A 20,958-nucleotide genomic window follows, 5' to 3' on the forward strand; every position below is an offset into this window, starting at 1 on the left:
TTATCGACTAATTAGTGCAAATTGCACCGACTATTCAATTAGCCAAATAATTGAAATTTTACATCCCTAGCTGGGAGAGGGAGAATAAGCAGACCTGTTATTCCCCACTCAGCCCTCCACTTCACCCCTCCTTCCTCCAGAAACATATCTGGCATTTTTGTGTTAGACACCTTTGGGGAGAGAAGGAAGAATACTGCAATGGATTATGCACTGTTAGGAGGGCTGGCACATATACAATAAATACAAACTCCCCTTTTTGTAAGAAATTTTTAATACTCAAGTTAAAATATATTGTATTACTTTAAGCCAGAACTCTTGCTTATTCTGTGACCACAGAATTGACCAAAAACCCATCCCGTTGCCAAGGAACTGTGCTGCAATGACAAATCTTTCATTCAAAACACTGAGGTTCTCCTTTTGGTTACAAAAATAATCATCTAAACATCAACAGCCTGTAAACTGATGAACTAGGCTTTACCTGCACTGGAAAATGAGCTGTGTTAGAAAATATGTTGGCTATCTGGTTACAGGTTCCTTGCTTCAAGCATGCAGCGTTGCTTCAAAATGGCTGTTTTCTCACACAGAAAGCTACATATAGCTGTATGTGGTGAACTAGAGGGATTTTGGACTTGCAATATATAGAGGGATTTTGGACTTGTAAAGCTTTGAGGGTCAGATTTTGATCTTTACTGGAAATGGCATACAACTTGGACAAGTATTGTTGCTTGCCTTTTTTCCTCCTAATGTCTATTATTGAAGAGTAATTTTTTTACTGTATATCTGGAGACATCTCTAATATTTGGACAGCTTGGGAGAATTGAGCATGGCCTTCCCTAAACTATGTTGCCACAATCACTGTTAACACATAACCAGCAATAACCATAAGAAGTCAATAAAAATTTTGTCAATCCTCTCCTGTGGCTTAGGAAGAACAGGATCTGAAAAATTTACTCATATTAAAAGTGAGAAAGGAGACAAATGTTAGTCTCTACTCCCACTTCTGCCAAGAATGTCATCCAAACAGCAGCAGCAGAATGATTCATCAATATCTACATCATACAATTGGCCAGAATTAAATCAGTTCCACTTTGCTGTTGCCATAGTTCAAACATCTTCTTGCCAGAGATTCTCTTCAGTCTCCCAGATCCTCCCAGTTATCAGTGAAATACAGTTATGTGCCTTCCTTTAACACAGTGACAGAAAAGGTTAAGAAACACATTGGTCAAAAAACTGAAAAGGTCTGCCTCTTTCTTGCCAGAGGAAATATACAAGGGAGAGCTCTCTAATTTAGGATGTACATCACAATCAGACTTCTAAACAAGGGATTTTAAAAGCTGAAGAAAATCAAAAACAAAGTCAACTGCATCATGTTCCCATTACAAAGTTGCTGGAATTGTAAAGAAAAAAAGATAACTTCATATTTGTATGTAACCTTTACAGTAAACTATGGCAAATAATTTATCATAAAAAGAATGTCAGAACAAAAGTAATAGATTTTGCTATAACTAATGACTACCCTGTGTAGAAAAACTGAACTGTTGATAAATCAGTTCTCTAAAGGTTTTTGAAAAATATTGTTTCCCACAGGAAAACAAAATGAAAAAAAAACCCCAACTTTTCCACATTTATTTTAAAAGCTACAAATCTCAAAAATAATTTTGCCTCCCAGCTGCAGTTATGATTCATTAAACCTCTCTTCCCTCTGGCTACCTAGACTGTTTGTCAGTTACAGCCCCAAAAGCCATGCAATTAGCAAACAGAATTCAGAACAAAATATTGTTGGAAAAGGCAGTAGCTTAGATTGTATAACACCGAGTGATTATTTACTATAGTATATAATATTCAATGACCTCTGCATATTACCTGGACCCAACTTCCCTCTTCATATCTCAAATAAAAAACAACAACCCAATGATGTAACTTAAGGAACAAAGTAATATATACTAGATATGATTGTGCAAACTCTGTAGGGAAGAATTCCAGAATTTTGTTCACAAGTAATGTTTAGATTCTCTACAAATGCATTTTCGTTTGTTTCTGTTTGTTTTGTTTTGTTTTGTTTTTTTAATCTATTGAGGTGGCATCTCAGAAAATATAATTTGTCTGCTATTTAAATCCTGGTATCCTTTGCTGCTGCAGAAATAAAGCACGAGATGGCTAATATTACAGTAATATAGGACAAAATTTTGCTTAAAGGTCGAGCTGAAAGTACTGTTACTCATCCTTCACTGAAGACAGAATGTAGGACTTCGCTCAGGTCTCCAACTGAACTTGCATAAACATCTTCAGGCCCATGTGCTAGTACGTTTCACACTTATTTATTAATATAAATGCTCTGTGTTTGTAAAATGCAAAAAGGGTCGGTCATCTACAAGAAATATCAGAAAAAGGCAACCCATTTATTTTTTAAAGTTACCCTGTGAGACAATATACTTCACTGTCTGAAAATCTCTCTCTCTCTCTATCTTGCAAGTGTGTCTCTCTCTCCCTCTGTGAGTCTGTTCATAAATTCCTCCTAAATGGTAAGAGCTAGGACCACCACACTTAAAGAATCATAGAATCCTAGGGCTGGAAGAGACCTCAGGAGGTCATCAAGTCCAGCCCTCTGCCCAAAACAGGACCAATCCCAACTATATCATCCCAGCCAGGGCTCTGTCAAGCCGAGACTTAAAAACCTCTAGGGATAGAGATTCCACCACCTCCCTAAGTAACCCATCCCAGTTCTTCACCACCATCCTAGTTAAATAGTTTTTCCTAATATCCAACCTAGACCTCCCCTATTGTAACTTGAGACCACTGCTCCTTGTTCTGCCATCCATCACTACTGAGAACAGCCTCTCGCCATCCTCTTTGGAACCTCCCTTCAAGAAGTTGAAGGCTGCTATCAAATCCCCCCTCATGGTCTCTTCTTCAGACTAAAGAAACCTAAATCTCTCAGCCTCTCTTCATAGAGCATGTGCTCCAGCCCCCTAATCATTTTGGTTGTCCTCTGCTGGACCCTCTCCAATGTGTCCACATCCCTTCTGTAGTGGGGGCCCAGCACTGGACACAGTACTCCAGATGTGACCTCACCAGTGTCAAATAAAGGGGAATAATCACTTCTCTAGATCTGCTGGAAACGCTCCTCCTAATTCACCTTAATATGCCATTAGCCTTCTTGGCTACAAGGGCACGCTATTGACTCATATCCAGCTTCTCATCCACTGTCATCCCCAGGTCCTTTTTTGCAGAACTGATATTTAGCCAGTCGGTCCCCAGCCTGTAACAATGCTTGGGATTCTTCCGTCCCAAATACAGGACTCTTCACTTGTCCTTGTTGAACCTCATCCGATTTCTTTTGGCCCGATCCTCTAATTTGTCTAGGTTGCTCTGGTCCCTATCTCTGCCTCCAGCGTATCTACCTCTTCCCCTAGCTTAGTGTCATCTGCAAACTTGCTGAGGGTGCAACCCATCCCCACATCCATGTCATTAATAAAGATGTTGAACAAAACCGGCCCTAGAACTGATCCTTGGGGCACTCCACTTGAAACCACCCGACAGCCAGACATTGAGCCGTTTATCACCACCCGTTGGGCCTGACAATCTAGCCAGCTTTCTATCCACTTTACAGTCCATTTATCCAATCCATAGTTCCTTAACTTACTGGTAAGAATATTGTGGGAGACCATATCAAAAGCTTTGCTAAAGTCAAGGTATATCACATCCACTGACTTTCCCATATCCACAGACACAGTTATATCATCATAGAAACTAATCACATTGGTCAGGCATGACTGGCCCTGGTGAATCCATGTTGACTATTCCTGATCATTTTCCCCTCTTCCAAGTGCTTCAAAATGGATTCCTTGAGGATTTCCTCCATGATTTTTCTGGGGACTAAGGTGAGGCTGACTGGTCTGTAGTTCCCTGGATTGTCCTTCTTCCCTTTTTTAAAGATGGGCATTACATTTGCCTTTTTCCAATCATCCAAGACCTCTCCTGACCTCTACAAGTTTTCAAAAGATAATGGCCAAAGGCTCCACAATGACATTTGCCAGCTCCCTCAGAACTCTCGGATGCATTAAATCTGGGCCCATGGATTTGTGTATGTTTAGCTTTTCTAAATAGTTCCTAACCTGTTCTTTCCCCACCAAGGGCTGTCCACCTCCTTCCCATACTGCGTTGCCTAGTGCAGTAGTCTGAGAGCTGACCTTGTCTGTGAAGACGGAGTCAAAAAAACCACTGAGTACTTCAGCTTTTCCCACATCATCTATCACTTGGTTACCTCACTCATCCAGTAAGGACCCCATACCCTCTCTGATCACCCTCTTATTGTTAACGTGCCTGTAGAAACCTTTCTTCTTACCCTTCACATCCCTTGCTAGCTGCAATTCCAATTGTGCTTTCGCTTTCCTGATTACTCCCCTGCATTCTCGAGTAATATATTTATACTCCTCCCTAGTCGTCTGTCCAAGTTTCCACTTCTTGTAAGCTTCCTTTTTGTGTTTAAGCTCACCAAGGATTTCCCCAGTAAGCCAATCTGGTCACCTACCATATTTGCTTTTCTTACTGTGCATCAGAATGGTTTCTTACTGTGCCTTCAATAAGGCCTCTTTAAAATACTCCTGGACTCCTTTTCCCTTCATGTTAGCATCCCAGGGGATCCTGCCCATCAGTTCTCTAAGGCAGTCACAGTCTGCTTTTCTGAACTCCAGAGTGTGTATTTTGCTGCTCTCCTTGCTTCCTTTGATCAGGATCCTGAAATCTACCATCTCATGATCACTGCTTCCCAGGTTGCCACCCACATCTACATCTCCTACAAGTTCCTCCCTGTTTGTGAGCAGCAGGTCAAGCTGTGCATGGCCCCTGGTCAGTTCCTTCAGCACTTGTATCAGGAAGTTATCCCCAACATTCTCCAAAAACTTCCTGAATTGTTTGTGTACTGCTGTAATCCATCTGACCTGGTGGTCTATAGCAGACACTAACCACAACATCACCCCTGTTGCTCCTGCCTCTAACCTTAACCCACAGACTCTCAACAGGCTTTGCTCCCTCTATATACTGGAGCTTTGAGCAATCCTACTGCTCTCTTACATACAGTGCAACACCTCCTCCTTTTCTCCCCTGCCTGTTCTTCCTGAACAGTTTACACCCTTCCATGACAGTGCTCCAGTCATGCGAGTCATCCTACCAAGTCTCCATTATTCCAATCAAATCATAGTTCTTTGACTGCGCCAGGGCTTCTAATTCTTCCTGTTTTTCTCCCAGGCTTCTTGCATTCGTGAACAAACACCTTAGATAAGTAGTTGATTGCTGTACCTTCTTCATTCCTCCTTTGTTGCTCTTTTCTCCTTGTGTTTCTTCCCGGTATCCAACTTCCCCACTTACCTCAGGGCTTAGGTCATCATTCCCCAACAAACCTAGTTTAAAGCCCAGGTTTGCAAGCCTGCCCGTGAAGATGGTTAGATGGATCCCATCTCTTCCTAGCAATCCTTGTGCCCAGATTAGTATGCAGCTTCCTCTTAACTGAAAGCAAGGTCAAGGTTTGGGTGTGCCAAGAAAATGGAAAGTGCCAGGAACAGGACTGTTTTCCTTAACATAGAAGGGGAGGGGGCAGAGAGAAGGGGAACACAAAAGAGGGGCACAGAAAAGAGGACATGATACTGAGAGTGGCCACTGGGGGGCAGCTGCACCACCAAGACAGTGGCCAGCAGGGCTGAGGCTCCACCATCTTGCTTGCCACCAGTCCAGGTAAGTAGCCCTTTCTCCCCCACTCCACCCTTGGCTGTAGCGCCAGAGGGAGAGGCAGAAGGCCGCTGGCAGCTAGGGGGTGTGGCGAGAGGAACATGCAGCCCCTGGTGGCCAGAAGAGGGAGCAGAAGGTCCTGCTAGATGGGATCCCTCATCTTGAGCCCCTCCTTACCCTCAACTCTCTCTCTTACACACTCCCAGCCTCCTGCCCTACTCCTTACTCCTGCACCCCCCACACCTCCAGCCCCCTTCCCTGAAAGACCCAGGCAACACGGGGTAAGTTTTCTAATGTAGTATAAATAAAAGCTTAGCAGCTCAGAAAACAGAGTGGCAGGAGGAAAGAAAAACAAGCTCATAAATTAAAGACAAAATCCTTTAATTTACTAAGCTGCTGTGATTTACTTTTGATTTCAGAGCACTGCATTATTAAACACTGTGTTTATGCATGAAGAGGTTTATCTAACACGTTACAGCTGCCCGCTCCCAGTATATGCAACATGAAGATCAATCCATCAGATTTCATCTCAGATTATTTCCACCACGCTGACACTGTCCACATACAACACATACATTATTTATGTGATTTTTAAAAAACCACAAAGTGCTTGAGATTGTGTAGCCACTTTATGCACAACACCCCGCAGAACTGGGGCACCCAAAATCTACTAGCCTGGGCTCCACTAAGCTCTGGTGTGTGAGGGGAATGTGGGGAGAGTCTCTCTCCTTCTCAGTTGGGGGCCACGCTTTTTTTGCTTCTCATATGTGTGTGGTTCCCAACTGATTCTTCTGTGGGTCAGTGGCCTCTGACCCAAAAAAAGTTCCCCACACTGGTGTCCTCGATACAATCACAATTAGTCAATTATCCACTTCTTAACTTCCTTAACTGAGAGTTGCCAACTCTCCCGGACTGGCGGAGTCTCCCAGAATCGATCTTCCGGCAACTACTGAGATCAATCTGGGAGACTGTAATAGGCTGCTAAGAGTCCAGTCGACAATGCAGTGGGGCTAAGGCAGGCTCCCTACCTGTCCTGGCTCTGCATGGCTCCCAAAAGCAATCTGCACGTCCCTCTGTCTAACAGGTGCAGGAATGGCTACAGGGACTCTGCTGCTCTTACTGACCAGGAACCATGGCCAATGAGAGCTACAGCATCAGTACCTGTAGGGAGATGCAGAGCCACTTGCCTACTCTAAACCTAGGAGCCGGACATGTGGATTGCTTCAGGAAGCCTTGCCAGGCAAGAGCCAGCAGGCCGGCATCTCTCTCCCCCTCCTGCCCAACTCCCTGCCTCAGTCTTTAGTCCCTCCCCCCACATTCAAACTTTGACCCAGAGCCCACACCCTTCATCCCTCCCTCATTCCAATCCCTGCTCAAGGCTCAGCCCCGAGCCCTCTTGTAGGAGAGGGATTTTATATTTATATTTCAGGTTTAATAATGTGGTAACATATGACATCTCATTAGTTTTCCTGGCTGCTCTTCTGATCAATTTCACTCCTCTGCAGCTTGGGAAAGTTATGACCAGCACTGATGCTATTCATCAGGGGGAGGGTTGTCTATCCTGGTGGAAGGTCACCACCCTTGCTGCAATCAAGAGGCTCTGAAGTGGCAGGAAAAAGAGAGGATCCTTCATGCAGCCAAACTGGGTTAGGGTGACCAGATTCAGATTCATCAGATGCCTATAGGCCTAAAGCAGATCCAAAAGACTCCAGCGGGATCTTCCTTTTTCCCAGCAGCTGGGTCAGGAGGCTAGCAGGATGCACATGTGCTGGATATGTACTCAGCACAGCTAAACTGTGCCGTCACAACTGCCACCCTTTTTACCATGTCAACACTGCTATTTATGCTGGGGATAGGTCCTTGAGAGCTGTGCCAGTACACCCCTAGCTCTTAATGTAGCCATAACCTGAAATCACAGGTAGAGACATCTATAACAACGCACCCACACAAAAAGGATGCCTTTCCCAAGAGCAGGAACATTCTGGCACCCCCGGCTGATGCTGCCCTGGGTAAGTACACAGACACAGCCATAGCCCCAAGTAGATCTGATGAGAACAACATTTTTTAGGGCTGTCTCACTCCTAACTGTGGAATTTGAAGTGACTGCTGTTCTGAGAACCCTTTACATTACCAGACTGGCACAGAGAGGCCTGAGAACCAAGGCCTTTATCTAAAGAAAAAATGATATGAGGAACTATGGACAGTCTTACAAGCCTTAATATTTTTTTTTCCTTTTCACTAATTTTTCTTCAGTTTTTCTACCTATTTCTGATACTGAGAAGTCACTCAATACTTCGCTGACCTCACTATTCCAGGAGTAAGCCACAAAAGTAATATAGGCAAAGCACTTTGTGGATGTGCTTACTTTGAAGCACAAAACGTATCCCCATTGTCTTCAATGAGGCTACTTGTATGCTGTGCTTTCCTGGATTGGAGCTGCGAAGTGATGCCCTAGATATGCTGGCCAAAACTGCACTGGCCCTTTACATTAATTTGGATGGGATTTACAATGTATCACCAGTCAGCAGGAGGAAGGCACAATTTCTCTATATTCCCCCTAGGTTTCTTTTCCTGGTTTACTCTATATTTTTTTTACAAAATACAGAAACCAACAAATATTACATGAGTCAGTAGTTCAGAGCATGCTCCTCTTTCCTTCTGATGAAGTCTGGCTGAAACACAGCAGTATTTACTATCCAAATAGGAGTCAAACACCTGGCAGCTACAGAAGCACTTACCCCTGAGCCAGCCTGTACCCCTGAAATTGCCCATGTACAAAATGTGTTTTAAAGCTGTAGAGAGATAATAGCAGTGAAGTGAGCAGATTTTCAGAATTGCTCAGCAGCTGCTACTGAGAGTAACAAACAGCTGTTGGGTATCCAGCCTTTTAAAGTTTGCCCAAAATGTCTAAGTACTTCCTTCTACCTTCACTTTGTCTCAAGTCTGCTCCCATGTGCCACTTCTCTCTCTCCTTGTTCCTCTCCATCTCTCTCTCCCCTGTCTGACTTGTTTGGAAGGGGTGGACCTGTTCTTCATTCTTCACAAAATCACTAGATGGGGGAGATGGAAACAAATTTAAGATGGGTGTGCCAAAACTGCTCTCAAAAGAGGTAGCCTGCTGCTCTGAACTGGAGAGGGAGGACAGTTGAGAGAAAGAAAGGGTAATCAGGGAAGAGTAAACCAAACTGGAGTGAAGAAAGAACTGAGGCAAGGAAAAAGGGAGAGAACTGTTAAAAGATAATCTGAATCATGTTACAAGCTTGGAGGACAAACCCAGGTAGATAAATATATTTTTATACACAGTAAAACTGGCTAACGTTATCAGCATACATAATGAAGCAAGGTATGGTATTATAAGTATTAACATATTATCCAAATCCACAGCCAATTGTTCAGCTACCCTGATTTGTGCTGCTAAAACAAAAGCTGCTAGTAGAAGAGCGGCAATTCTACTCTCCCTGATCAGAGGAATGGTGCCAAATTGGTTCTCCCTGAAATAAACTGCATTTGAAAAACAAGAGTGTTAAGCCCTATTGGTTAAACCAACTTGATATCTTTGTTGATGAGATTACAAGTTTGGCTGAAAAAAGTAATAGTACTGATGTAATATACTGAGGCTTCTACAAGGCAACACACAACATTATGATTAAAAATTGGGCCAGTGCCTTTTGCAGTCCTTATGGAAATCCAACCAAATCTGGCTGAGTTATAAAGCCATTGAAACTGCTATTTTCACATGCATAGTAGAGGTTCATTAGAAGCTGGAAGATAAAGTCTCCTAAGAGTATCCATATTAAGTATGCTCCTGCTCAGGGCTGAGAAGGATTTTTCCTACAATTACTCCTCCCAGCTGGTGTGTGGGGGACAAGCTGAAGTCCTGGGAGTCTGTGCTGCTGTGCTCTCAATGCTCCCCCTACTGGTTCCCACACAGCATGAAGGAAAAGGAAGCAGCCTGACAAATCTATAAGGTGAAGCACAGGTGCAGATGTGCCAGGCTGGGGAACAGGCTGAGTGAAGAGATGCACAGGAATAACAGAGAATGTGTACATGCCAATAGATAGGACCACAGAGTCTGTAGCTATCAGAGCACACTCCTTCAGAACCTAAAATAAATTACCTGGGCCACCTTAATTCAAGCTTTTTGTGCATATGCTTTCTGATACAATTTTAATGACTCCCCCCACAGGACGTCTGTCTCATTCACAGCATGCAATGAACAGTGCTCAAGCAAGCAATCAGGAGAGTGTGGTCAAGGAGGACATTATCAGCTGGACCCTTATTGCATTTACTGCAGAAGTCGGAAGAAGGCTCAAAGGGACTGCAGGAGGAGAACGGGGTTATGCATTGTGACCCAGGAGAACACCAGTCCATCCCAAGCTCTACCACAGAATTTCTGATGTTTAGGCAAGTCACAAAACTAAGCTTTTTGCAAGTGGCCATGAACTGCAATCCTCATTTTCTCTGTGCTAAACTTGACAAACCTGGGGCCCGATTTGTAGAAGTGCTGAAATGCAAATTAAGTCAATGGGAGTTGCGCTTTTAACATAAAAGGCTATAAAAATATAGCAAAGTCTACAAAATCAGACTTCAGATGTCCCAGACTGGGCACACAGAGTTAGCTAATCCTTTTGATTCAATGTCTCTGTGCCTCAGTTCTGCCTTCTATAAAATGGGGGCAATACTACTTTACCTTAGACAGGTATTTAAAGATAATTTCATTTATGTTTCAGAGGTAGCCGTGTTAGTCTGTTTCAGTAAAAACAACAAGGAGCCTGGTGGCACCTTAAAGATGAATAGGTTTGTACACCTGCACATCTACTAATGTGATATATGTCATCATGCGCCAGCAATGCCCCTCTGCCATCTACATTGGACAAACTGGACTGCCTATGCAACAGAATGAATGGACACAAATAAGGCATAGAATCATAGAATAATAGGACTGGAAGGGACCTCAAGAGGTCATCGAGTCCAGCCCCCCGCCCTCAAGGCAGGACCAAGCTCCGTCTACACCATCCCTGACAGATGTCTATCCAACCTGTTCTTAAATATCTCCAGAGAGGGAGATTCCACCACCTCCCTTGGCAATTTATTCCAATATTTGACCACCCTGACAGTTAGGAATTTTTTCCTAATGTCCAATCTAAACCTCCCCTGCTGCACTTTAAGCCCATTACTCCTTGTCCTGTCCTCAGAAACCAAGAGGAACAAATTTTCTCCTTCCTCCTTGTGACACCCTTTTAGATATTTGAAAACCGCTATCATGTCCCCCCTTAATCTTCTTTTTTCCAAACTAAACAAGCCCAGTTCATGAAGCCTGGCTTCATAGGTCATGTTCTCTAAACCTTTAATCATTCTTGTCGCTCTTCTCTGCACCCTTTCCAATTTCTCCACATCTTTCTTGAAATGTGGCGCCCAGAACTGGACACAGTACTCCAGCTGAGGCCTAACTAGCGCAGAGTAGAGCGGCAGAATGACTTCACGAGTTTTTTACAACACACCTGTTGATACAACCTAGAATCATATTTGCTTTTTTTGCAACAGCATCACACTGTTGACTCATATTCAACTTGTGGTCCACTATGACCCCTAGATCCCTTTCCGCCATGCTCCTTCCTAGACAGTCGCTTCCCATCTTGTATGTATGGAACTGATTGTTCCTTCCTAAGTGGAGCACTTTGCATTTCTCTTTATTAAACCTCATCCTGTTTACCTCTGACCATTTCTCTAACTTGCTAAGGTCATTTTGAATTATGTCCCTATCCTCCAAAGAAGTCGCAACCCCACCCAGTTTGGTATCATCTGCAAACTTAATAAGCGTACTCTCTATCCCAATATCTACATCATTGATGAAGATATTGAACAGTACGGGTCCCAAAACAGACCCTTGAGGAACTCCACTTGTTATCCCTTTCCAGCAGGATTTAGAACCGTTAACAACAACTCTCTGACTACGGTTATCCAGCCAATTATGCACCCACCTTATCGTGGCCCTATCTAAGTTATATTTGCCTAGTTTATCAATAAAAATATCATGCGAGACCGTATCAAATGCCTTACTAAAGTCTAGGTATATGACATCCACCGCTTCTCCCTTATCCACAAGGCTCGTTATCCTATCAAAGAAAGCTATCAGATTAGTTTGGCATGACTTGTTCTTCACAAACCCATGCTGGCTATTCCCTATCACTTTATTACCTTCCAAGTGTTTGCATATGATTTCCTTAATTACCTGCTCCATTATCTTCCCTGGGACAGACGTTAAACTGACCGGTCTGTAGTTTCCTGGGTTGTTCTTATTCCCCTTTTTATAGAGGAATGAAGAATGGTAAAGTACAAAAACTACTCGGAGAACATTAACCTCCCTGGACACACAAAGTTGCTATCCTCAAGCAAAAAAAACTTCAAAAACAGGCTGCAACATGGAACTGCTGAGCTGGAATTCGTGTGCAAATTTGACCCCCTCAGAATGGGTCTGAACAGGGAGTGGAATGGGTCTCTCCTTACAATAAGTAATTTTCCACTTTAGGTATTTTCACCTTCTTATCCACAGCCACTCTGATAGAATTAGCTCTTATGTAACACTCCCATCTCTAATACTGTTTCTTTTTTCCCCCCTTCATGCATCTGATGAAGCGAGTTGCAACTCATGAAACCCATAATAAAACTGTAAGTCTTTAAGGTGCCATTGGACTCCTTGTTGTTTTTTTCATTGTTTGTGAAGCACTCAGCTACTACAGTGATAAGCAACTTGGAAAATCCAGTGAGGAAATTAATAATTTGGTATTCAACACAGGATTTGAATAGAGCGCAGGAAATAAGACCTGGAGCCATGCACTGAACAATGAGCAGAAAACAATATACTGAGTAGCTCATTAAATGAGCAGCACCTATTCCGTGCACAGGCTGAAGCAGGGATTCTGTTGGGAAACGAGTGCAAGCCCATGTAAATACAGAACGTGCCATAATGCATACCCAGGAACCTCAATATAGCATTTGCTCATTTTTGAATGCTTGATTTTGCAACACAGGTTTGTTTTTTTTAAATGTAACTCATATTATGAGCCCCTGCTTGTGGAAGTGGCAGTGGGATCATCACTATTGCACAATGTGAAATAAGAGAGAAGGTGGCCCCACTGTCCACTGCCAATGGACTGGAAACTACATTCAGAGACCCTTTACCTTCCTAAATCCAGAAGCTACACTGCTTCCCCTTGGTTCAGGAACTGCAGTTAAGTCGTACCTGTAATACTATCACCTGCATTCTTAGCATAGGAATGAGGCCCAAGAGCTATCCGGGAAACACACACTGTGCGGATACCATACAGAAGTAACAGCAGTAGCCAAAAGCTATTCCCAGCCATCTCTAAGTCTCCTTTCAAGCTTCTTCTTTCCATCTGCTTCCATATAGGCACTGTGCCTTCTCTCTGCTCACACACAAGAGGAAACTATCTGCATCTGAATGAAGAATAGTGATAGAAATGTTTGTGAATGAAGAATGTTTGTTTTCAGTGCAGATATTATGCTGACGAACTAAGGGCTGTGAGATAAAGAAGAAAATAATGGCCTTTCAGTATCTACTGGAATTGAGAGTGCTTCCAAAAGAATTATTTAAAAGAGCTAATATAACAGTCTAATGTATTAAATGATCTCCCCTCCTTATATTTATTTTTAAAGGAAATAAGTTGGAATAAGTTATAGGAAGAAAATCCATATGTGGCCAGCCACCACGCCCTCCTGTTCCTCATTCTCCCAACATAGCAGAACAGCAAAGCCTTGGAGCCTGAGATGCAGAAGATAATCCAGGATTCAATACAGCGAGGCTAGCTCAGACTGAACACCTTCATCCAAGGCCCATCAGGAGAACCGCCTCCATTTGGCCAGGTAGGTCACTCTGGTACAGGACTCAGTACTGCCCGACAGGGCCTGCAGAACACTGGCCAAGCACTGCTGCTGCTGCACATTTCACCATGCCATAGCCAAGCTATAAGATGCAGCACAGCAGGTTCGGCTTAAGGATACTGCCGTGGTTCTGGGACAGCAGGTCCAGCCTAAGCGGTAGCTGCTGTGGAGCAGTCACTGAGAGGTTCAGGAGCATGCTGAACCAGTGCTGGAGCTACAAGGAAGACATTTACCCTGTCCTGCCTGACCTTCATAAGGACTCCAACCATTAACAGAACAGGAGGAGAGGTATAAAACAGTCTCTGACCATGTCCATTGAGAACCATACTCCACGTACCCATGTGCGGGTTGGTGCGGCCATACCAATCAACCTTGACATGGCTTGCTTGATTTTCGGACACACACCCACAAAGGAATGCGGGGAAAACACGTAGAACAGGAGTAGGATGGCATCCAAGAGAAAGCCTGGGCTATGGCCATGCAGTGAGAAAAACCGCTGGCATTGCCTATTCTGCTTGGTTGCAAAGAGGTCTACACAGGGAAGCCATCCCCTCTGGATGATGGCTCTAGTTACTTCTGGATGAAGGAACCCACTTATGGTGAAAAGAGAAAAACCTATTGAAGTGATCTACCTCTGCGGAGGAGAGGAAGATGCTTCACTGGCAAGAGGCCTTCCTCTTCTGCACCGACCACAACACACAGACCTAGGTCCTGAGCGTCGATACCAGGCACATTACTGGAGTCCGGGTCCAGTGCTGCATGGTGTGGAGGAGGAGCCCTTCTCTCAGACAACATTGAGTATGAATGGCTGAAAAGCAGTCCCAGGGTCAGGAAAAACGCCACAGATTCCAAAACAGGTATTGTACATGCATCAGCCATTGTTCTCTGGGCCAGAGAGCTGGGGGGAGGGCACACACAAGATCAAGTGGGAAGTCAGACAAGTACTGGTGAAAGGGTGCAAGGTTCCATCTCCAACTCGGAGGACAAATCAACATGAGGAGACCATGGGGGGCAGTACCCTTCATTACCAGTGGCTGGTGCCAAGAGTTTCGGGCCAACAACAGGGCCAATTTCTCAGTGGTTAGTACCAGAGGGCTCCATGCCAGATAAAAGCTCAGGGTAACATGCTCCCTTCTGCCTGATGATCTTACTAGTGTTGGGACTTTCCCCCACCAGCGTCGGTGGTGCCAGACTAATCAGGATGCTGACCACTGCAAAGGTCTCCAAGGTGGACGGCTCTGCTCTCCCAGTGGTGATATACACGCTGGTGTCAATGGACGGTCCTATACCGGATTCAAGGGCATCTGCAAGCAGAGTAGAATCAATGGGGCCACTTACGGAGCAGGGCTGGAGGAGTAACCCCAATATGGGTCTGTAGTGGGGCCAAGCTCACTGCTGTGGCACTTCCTGCTGGTCACACCGGGAATTAGCTCTGTCCACTGAGAGAACCACGTCTTGATTGGCGTCTCGTCCATTGTTGTTCAGCTCTCCTTGTCTGCACCCTCAGGTTCTGGATCCATTTCTCTTCCTTGGTCTACATCTCCTTTAGGTCACTGCCATCTGGCATTGCCCCCACCATTCTCCCCTTTCCGGCGTATCAGCAATCCTTAGTCCGTATGCCCACTTGCGGGACCAACTGCAGCCCCAAAGCATAGCTCCTTACCCGGGGCAAGCGTCGGTCTGCAAAGTCCATGCTCTTTTTTCTAATAAATTATCCATTAATGGGACCTGGGTACAATAGTGATGTGAATGGTTAACCCTTAACAGATAAGGCTTACTGGTTATGGTTAACCAGTTAGGGCTGGAGCATAAAGTTTAACTGATTAACTCAAGTAAACATTTTACATCCTTAGTGTACAAATGTGTACTTTTTATGTAAACACCTCTCAGCCTATAAGCTATGTGTGATCCTCATTGGTTCTGCTGCCTGAGTTACAAAGATTCATAAATCGAAGAATGAAAGATGTTTTCAGAATGGCTGAACAAAAACTTCATATGAATATTTATGTACATTCTTTGAAACAAAACAAAAAATCACTCCTATGACTGTTCAGAGAAAACTAAAAAAAAAAAGGGGATCAAATACCAAAATAAATGGAAGGCTTAATCATATAAATTCTCATTAACACTTTTTTGTAGCATTAGCCCAGCTCCACTACCACCAACCTACCTGTCCCTAACATCTTTTTTAAAAATACTGGAGGGTGATAAAAACTGAATATATGATTTGAGCAACACTTTTTTTAAAAAGAAAAGTGGTATTTTTATTTTCATAAGTAGGAAGATCACGGCCCTTCTTCTAATTTGGAAAGTGGATTCAATGAATGAACAAGAAATTAGTTTTCCTTAAAGTGACTCCTTTTATTTGGGGACAGTCTAAAGCATTCAGATCTGAGCTTTTCATTTCTAGGTTAACTGTATCTTAATCTACCAAAGAATATATTTTCCACTCATTGCATATTTAACTCCCATTAATAGCTTTGGAAGTTGACAAATACACTGATGGTCAATTCATACATAAGAAACATCTCAGAACAGCAAGCAGTAGGAGTGGAAGAAATGAAGCTCATAATACCAACAACTTTAAAATAAACAGTTAATTTTCTCAGTTAATTATATGGCACAGCATACATGAAAAATAAAAACATTCATATTTAAAATGGAAACAAGTAGAACAATGCAATAATTAGAGGCTTTTACTTATTACATTACTATTACATGTCCCAGAAATCCTATTAGGGCCGAATGTGCTAGGAGCTGTACAAGTTCAGAGACATCCCTTGTCCCAAAGAGTTAATCACTACTTGGGGATTTTGGCACCCACGGTAGGAAGATTTAGACTGTTCCTGCTCCTCCAAGTCCCAGCTCAGGACCCTTGGTGTGTGGGGATGTTAACCGAGTCAGGATGAGTGATTCCTCAGTTCACTCACCAAAGAAAAATCTAATCCCTCTGAGCTTCCACCTACTTTTTCTCTCTCGGCAACGCTCCATGGTTTCCCCAGGTCTTGTGGGTCCTCAAGTGTGTGCTGCCCTTTCAGCAACCTACCCAGTCTGTGTTGAGCTACTTCCTATTATACTCCACCTCCAGGCTGAGCATGTCCAGCAGAGACAGAGGGGCAGGGCTTCCTCAGCCTGCCAACCACCAGTAACCTTTTTGGGACTGATGCAGGATAGATATACCCTGTCAAAGTGATAAAAACCCTTCTTCAGTTAGCCTCATGGAACTGTTAGAGACACTTGTACTTTGCAAAGAAAAGCATAGGAGTTTAAAAAATTAAAGGTAACTAACCACTGGAATGAAATGCTTATATCACTGCAGGGATGACTTGATTACTTTGCCGAAAGAAGGAACCTTGTTTCTGAGTGCAAATATCACCACACAATTTCCTCTCCTCTCAATGAATATAAAAATTAATTTCAGGAAGCTTAACCCAGTTGCTTACTTAACTGCTGTTAGAGAAATTCAACTGTTTAGGCTGTTTCAATTTTAGAACAAACTTTAGAATGTCATTTCCATCATAAAACTAGTCCCTCATTTGCATTTTATCTTCTTTGTATAAAAATTAATTTTAAGAAAATGTAGAAGAGGAGAAGCTGGAAGTCAATCCTGAAGTCCTCACACGATATACCTTTCCCCCCACGTGGGAGATGAAAAAACTGGAACCACTGTGGATGTGACAATTGCCTAATATTACATGGAAAGAAAGTATGAGCGACTCCCATGACTGAGCAAATGTAAGGTTTTTCTTCTTTCATAAATCTGGCTAAAACATTTCTTTTATGACTTAGCCAGTTATTGATAACTTCTCCGTTCACTTTCTCTCTCTAATTTGTAATTCACAAAAAGTTCACTGCTAAAGTTTATTCCCAAAGCATGTATCAATGCATAAAACTCATTGGGCAACTAAATGAGCTTGCAAGAGGAATCTCAATGTTCCATAGACTATGCAGCAGTGACCATATTTCACGCATGGATACTTAAACACTACATGAACAGCAGCAATAAATCAACATTGCTTTAATAAGTGAGTTCTCTAAAGGTACAGGCATAATGAAGGTTTGGGTGAGTTTTCAAATACAAATGGTCTAACTCTGCTCCCATTAAAGTCAGGAAGGACTTTTGCCATTGCCTTTAATAGAAGCAGAGTAGATCAACACTGAGCCCCTCCAAAATTTCCATCATGCAACATACAAATGAAAATGTAAATGAAGTGTAACCTAGTACTCCTCTGACTAAGCAATACCTTCTAAAATACTGTAATATCTGATCTCAGGTGGGCTGTCACTGCCAAAAGCTATTGTGAAACTCAAGCCACTAAACTTTTCTGTCAAATCCCTTTAAGTCAGAGGAGAGCCCCATAAGATGTGACACGCTGGAAATACATGGGAAAGCAGAAGCTTAACAGAGAGTATATGCAGATGAATAACTGCCACAAAACTAAGTCATTAATAAAGAAATTCTAATTTACCTACACCCTTTTTAACCCTATTAAGTTTGTTGTATCCCAGCTGAAAGTACAATGTGTTTCCAGTGTACAAGGAGGACCACAGAAGCATAATATATAATCTAAAGGCTAAAATGTAGCCAAGAGCCACCCTTAGGACAAAACCAAGGAACTGCAAGCTCTCACCATTAGTGAGAGTAAACAAAAACTGTGTTATAAATCTAAAAAGGAAGAGTACAAGCAAATTTGGTTCCATGTAAATTTGAAGTTTATGTGCGGCTTTGGTGAAGGCCTTTCGTTTCCATCAATTTGTCAAGGTACCCCTCAGTACTACAACAATTGGGCAATCATGTGCTAAGAGAAAAGGGAGAACTGTACGCTCCATTTTGCAAACAATGTTTACTCCAGGAAGAGTCTGCAGCCTTCCAAAACGCCACTTCCAGTCCAGGCTCACTTGCTACAGACTATTCTCTTTTTGCCAAAGGCACACATTGATCTGATCCAGTGCTCCCTGAAATATGTAAAAAGATCCTCATTTACTTGAAATGGATATGAGCCATGTGCAAGAGCTCTTCCAAAATTTACTGCTGACACCTGAATAGGCTGTAGGGAGAGCCAGAAAACCTGACATGAATCAGTGGCCCCAAAACTAAAAATTGTCAATGTTGCTTGTAATTAAATTTTCCATTCCCATTAATTCCATCCTAGATAGTTTATTTTAAAGTTGCCTTGATTTCCATAAATATCCTACCTCTATGTAGTGTCTTTACTACCTTGCCTTCTATTAAGTGACAAAAATCAGATTAACGTGATTAGCACAGTTAACATTAACACTGCAGGAGTTTCTTTAAATTTCAAACAAGAGTAATTAAACTAAATCATGTGTTTAAAGAGCTTCTTCCACAAACTCCAGAACCTGAGGCCAAGTCTACACTGGCAGATAAAAATCTATGCAAGATACGTAACTCCAGCTACGTGAATTTCGTAGCTGAAGTTGACTTACCTTGCCTCGACCCACTGGAGCGGCCCCACAGCGGGGCGGCGGGGGGATCAACGGGAAAAACTAGACCCACTAAATCCAACCCTGAAGGATTGATCAAAAAAGTGTTGATCCTCCAGTAAGTGGAGACGTGGCCTGAGATAACATATAATAGTACACTGGAGGGAAAAAAAGGAAACGGGGAAAGGGTTTTCTGACCAAATGTGGTGGGAGACCTATTTGCCCTTCTTAAATATCAATGTGTAGAGGAAGATATGGGATTTGTATTTGCATATCAAATACAAATTAACTGGTCAATACAAAAGGGGGCAAAGACAAATACAACACTAGAAGAAAATGTCTAGTTGTTGACAATGATAGTCAACTGCTGAATCTCATCCCCAGACCAATTATGTTTTTATAGCCACATTTATCTCCTTTTAAACTTGTATTTCCAAAACTCACTCAAAACAAAAGCAGCACAAAATGCAAGCAAACTTTGGACATATTAATTCATTTATAGAATTCTAATTTTATAGAACATTGATATTTTAAAATAATTAATAATATATATAAAAATACAGGTGCATAAAAATAACATGACTTTAGTAAAAAACAAATGTGCAAAGTATTCTTTAATGGCTAATAGTAAACAAAAAGAAGTCAGTGTGTCACCCATCACTTTTATACCTAAATGGCTAATGATGAGGAAGAGCAATACACAAATCTATAGCAAATATTGATTTAAGCTATAAAGTAGCAAGTTACCTTTCTGATCACAGCTATTATTATAGTAATACAAATGTCCTTGACTGTTTTAAGATCTTCACTGTTGAGTAAATGACCTTTTTTTTTTTTTTTTTTTTGCAGGGAGTGGAGGCTGCAATTCAACCTATATGAAGGCTAGCGATAAAAATGCAGTGAATAACGAATGGTGTTTTCTAATGCTATAATCATCTCAAATGAAATAAGCAATTCAACCCTTTGTAAGCATGGCAGTTAATGACAGCTACATCAACTCAGAAATTAATCTGATAATGACATGTACATTTTTACTGCTTTTATGTTAAAGAAAAATGAAAGGCAGTCAGGGTTTAACAGGCTGAAACAATATATATACATAATGAACTATGGAAGACAATTCAACAGAAACTTCTCTCTCCTACCTGTGAGTACAGCTTTTGCTGAAGGATCTGCCAGATCCAATGCTGATTTTCCATCAGTGTTCCGAATGTTTGGATCAGCTCCGTGCTGCAGCAGCACTGTGCAGGGAAAGCAGAAACAATATGTTACCTCAGGGATACACAGATTATTTACTGGTAAGGGTCTCCTCGTCATGGTGTAGGCATACACACATTGCACAACACCCTCTCTTTTTTTTTTATGATACACTGCAGCAAAGGATCCTCTTTTCGGCACAGCTAAGTTGGCAACTTAAGGTACAGTAAAGATCACATGACTCAGCATCATAATCATGAAACATGAATAATTTTCAATACACAGTTTTGGTTCCCTCCTGCAGGCAGCTATCTAGGAAGCTGTGTACATACTGACTCATACTATGAAATACACTAACAGTGGAACCTGCTCGGTCTTTACTACCTCTGTTGCTGCTGCTGCTGCTCCTTTTACTGCTGAATATCCAGATCCTTCTGTTTCTGAACAGTAGTAATGCTCAAGGCTTTTAGTGGCTCACCACTTACAGAAAAACCTTACCACAATATGTGTGTCCAGGAAATATAATAAATAGGTTATCTGAGCTATTCTGGTACCCTGCAGTGTGGATGCTCAGAAGTTATTACCCTCCACAATATTTTTTCCACCATAACAAAAAGAAATTCAATTACATAAAAACATTTGAAGCAGAGAGCAGTAGACAACCATATGGCATGTAGGATATTTCTATAG

At 42.4% G+C, this 20,958-nt stretch overlaps 1 protein-coding gene across 4 annotated transcripts in view; it reads right to left on the reverse strand.

Moving 5' to 3' along the window:
* Nucleotides 1-20,958, reverse strand: part of TNKS (tankyrase) — a 127,259-nt gene that overhangs the window by 78,225 nt on the left and 28,076 nt on the right. For all 4 annotated transcript variants that reach the window (XM_075929204.2, XM_075929203.2, XM_075929205.2 and 1 more), the window contains exon 3: nt 20,217-20,312. In XM_075929204.2, the coding sequence (XP_075785319.2) occupies nt 20,217-20,312 (96 nt within the window). The remainder of the gene's footprint in view (nt 1-20,216; nt 20,313-20,958) is intronic.

Source organism: Pelodiscus sinensis, chromosome 4 (assembly GCF_052426305.1).
Source record: "Pelodiscus sinensis isolate ZL-2025 chromosome 4, ASM5242630v1, whole genome shotgun sequence".
NCBI classification, from domain to species: domain Eukaryota; kingdom Metazoa; phylum Chordata; order Testudines; family Trionychidae; genus Pelodiscus; species Pelodiscus sinensis.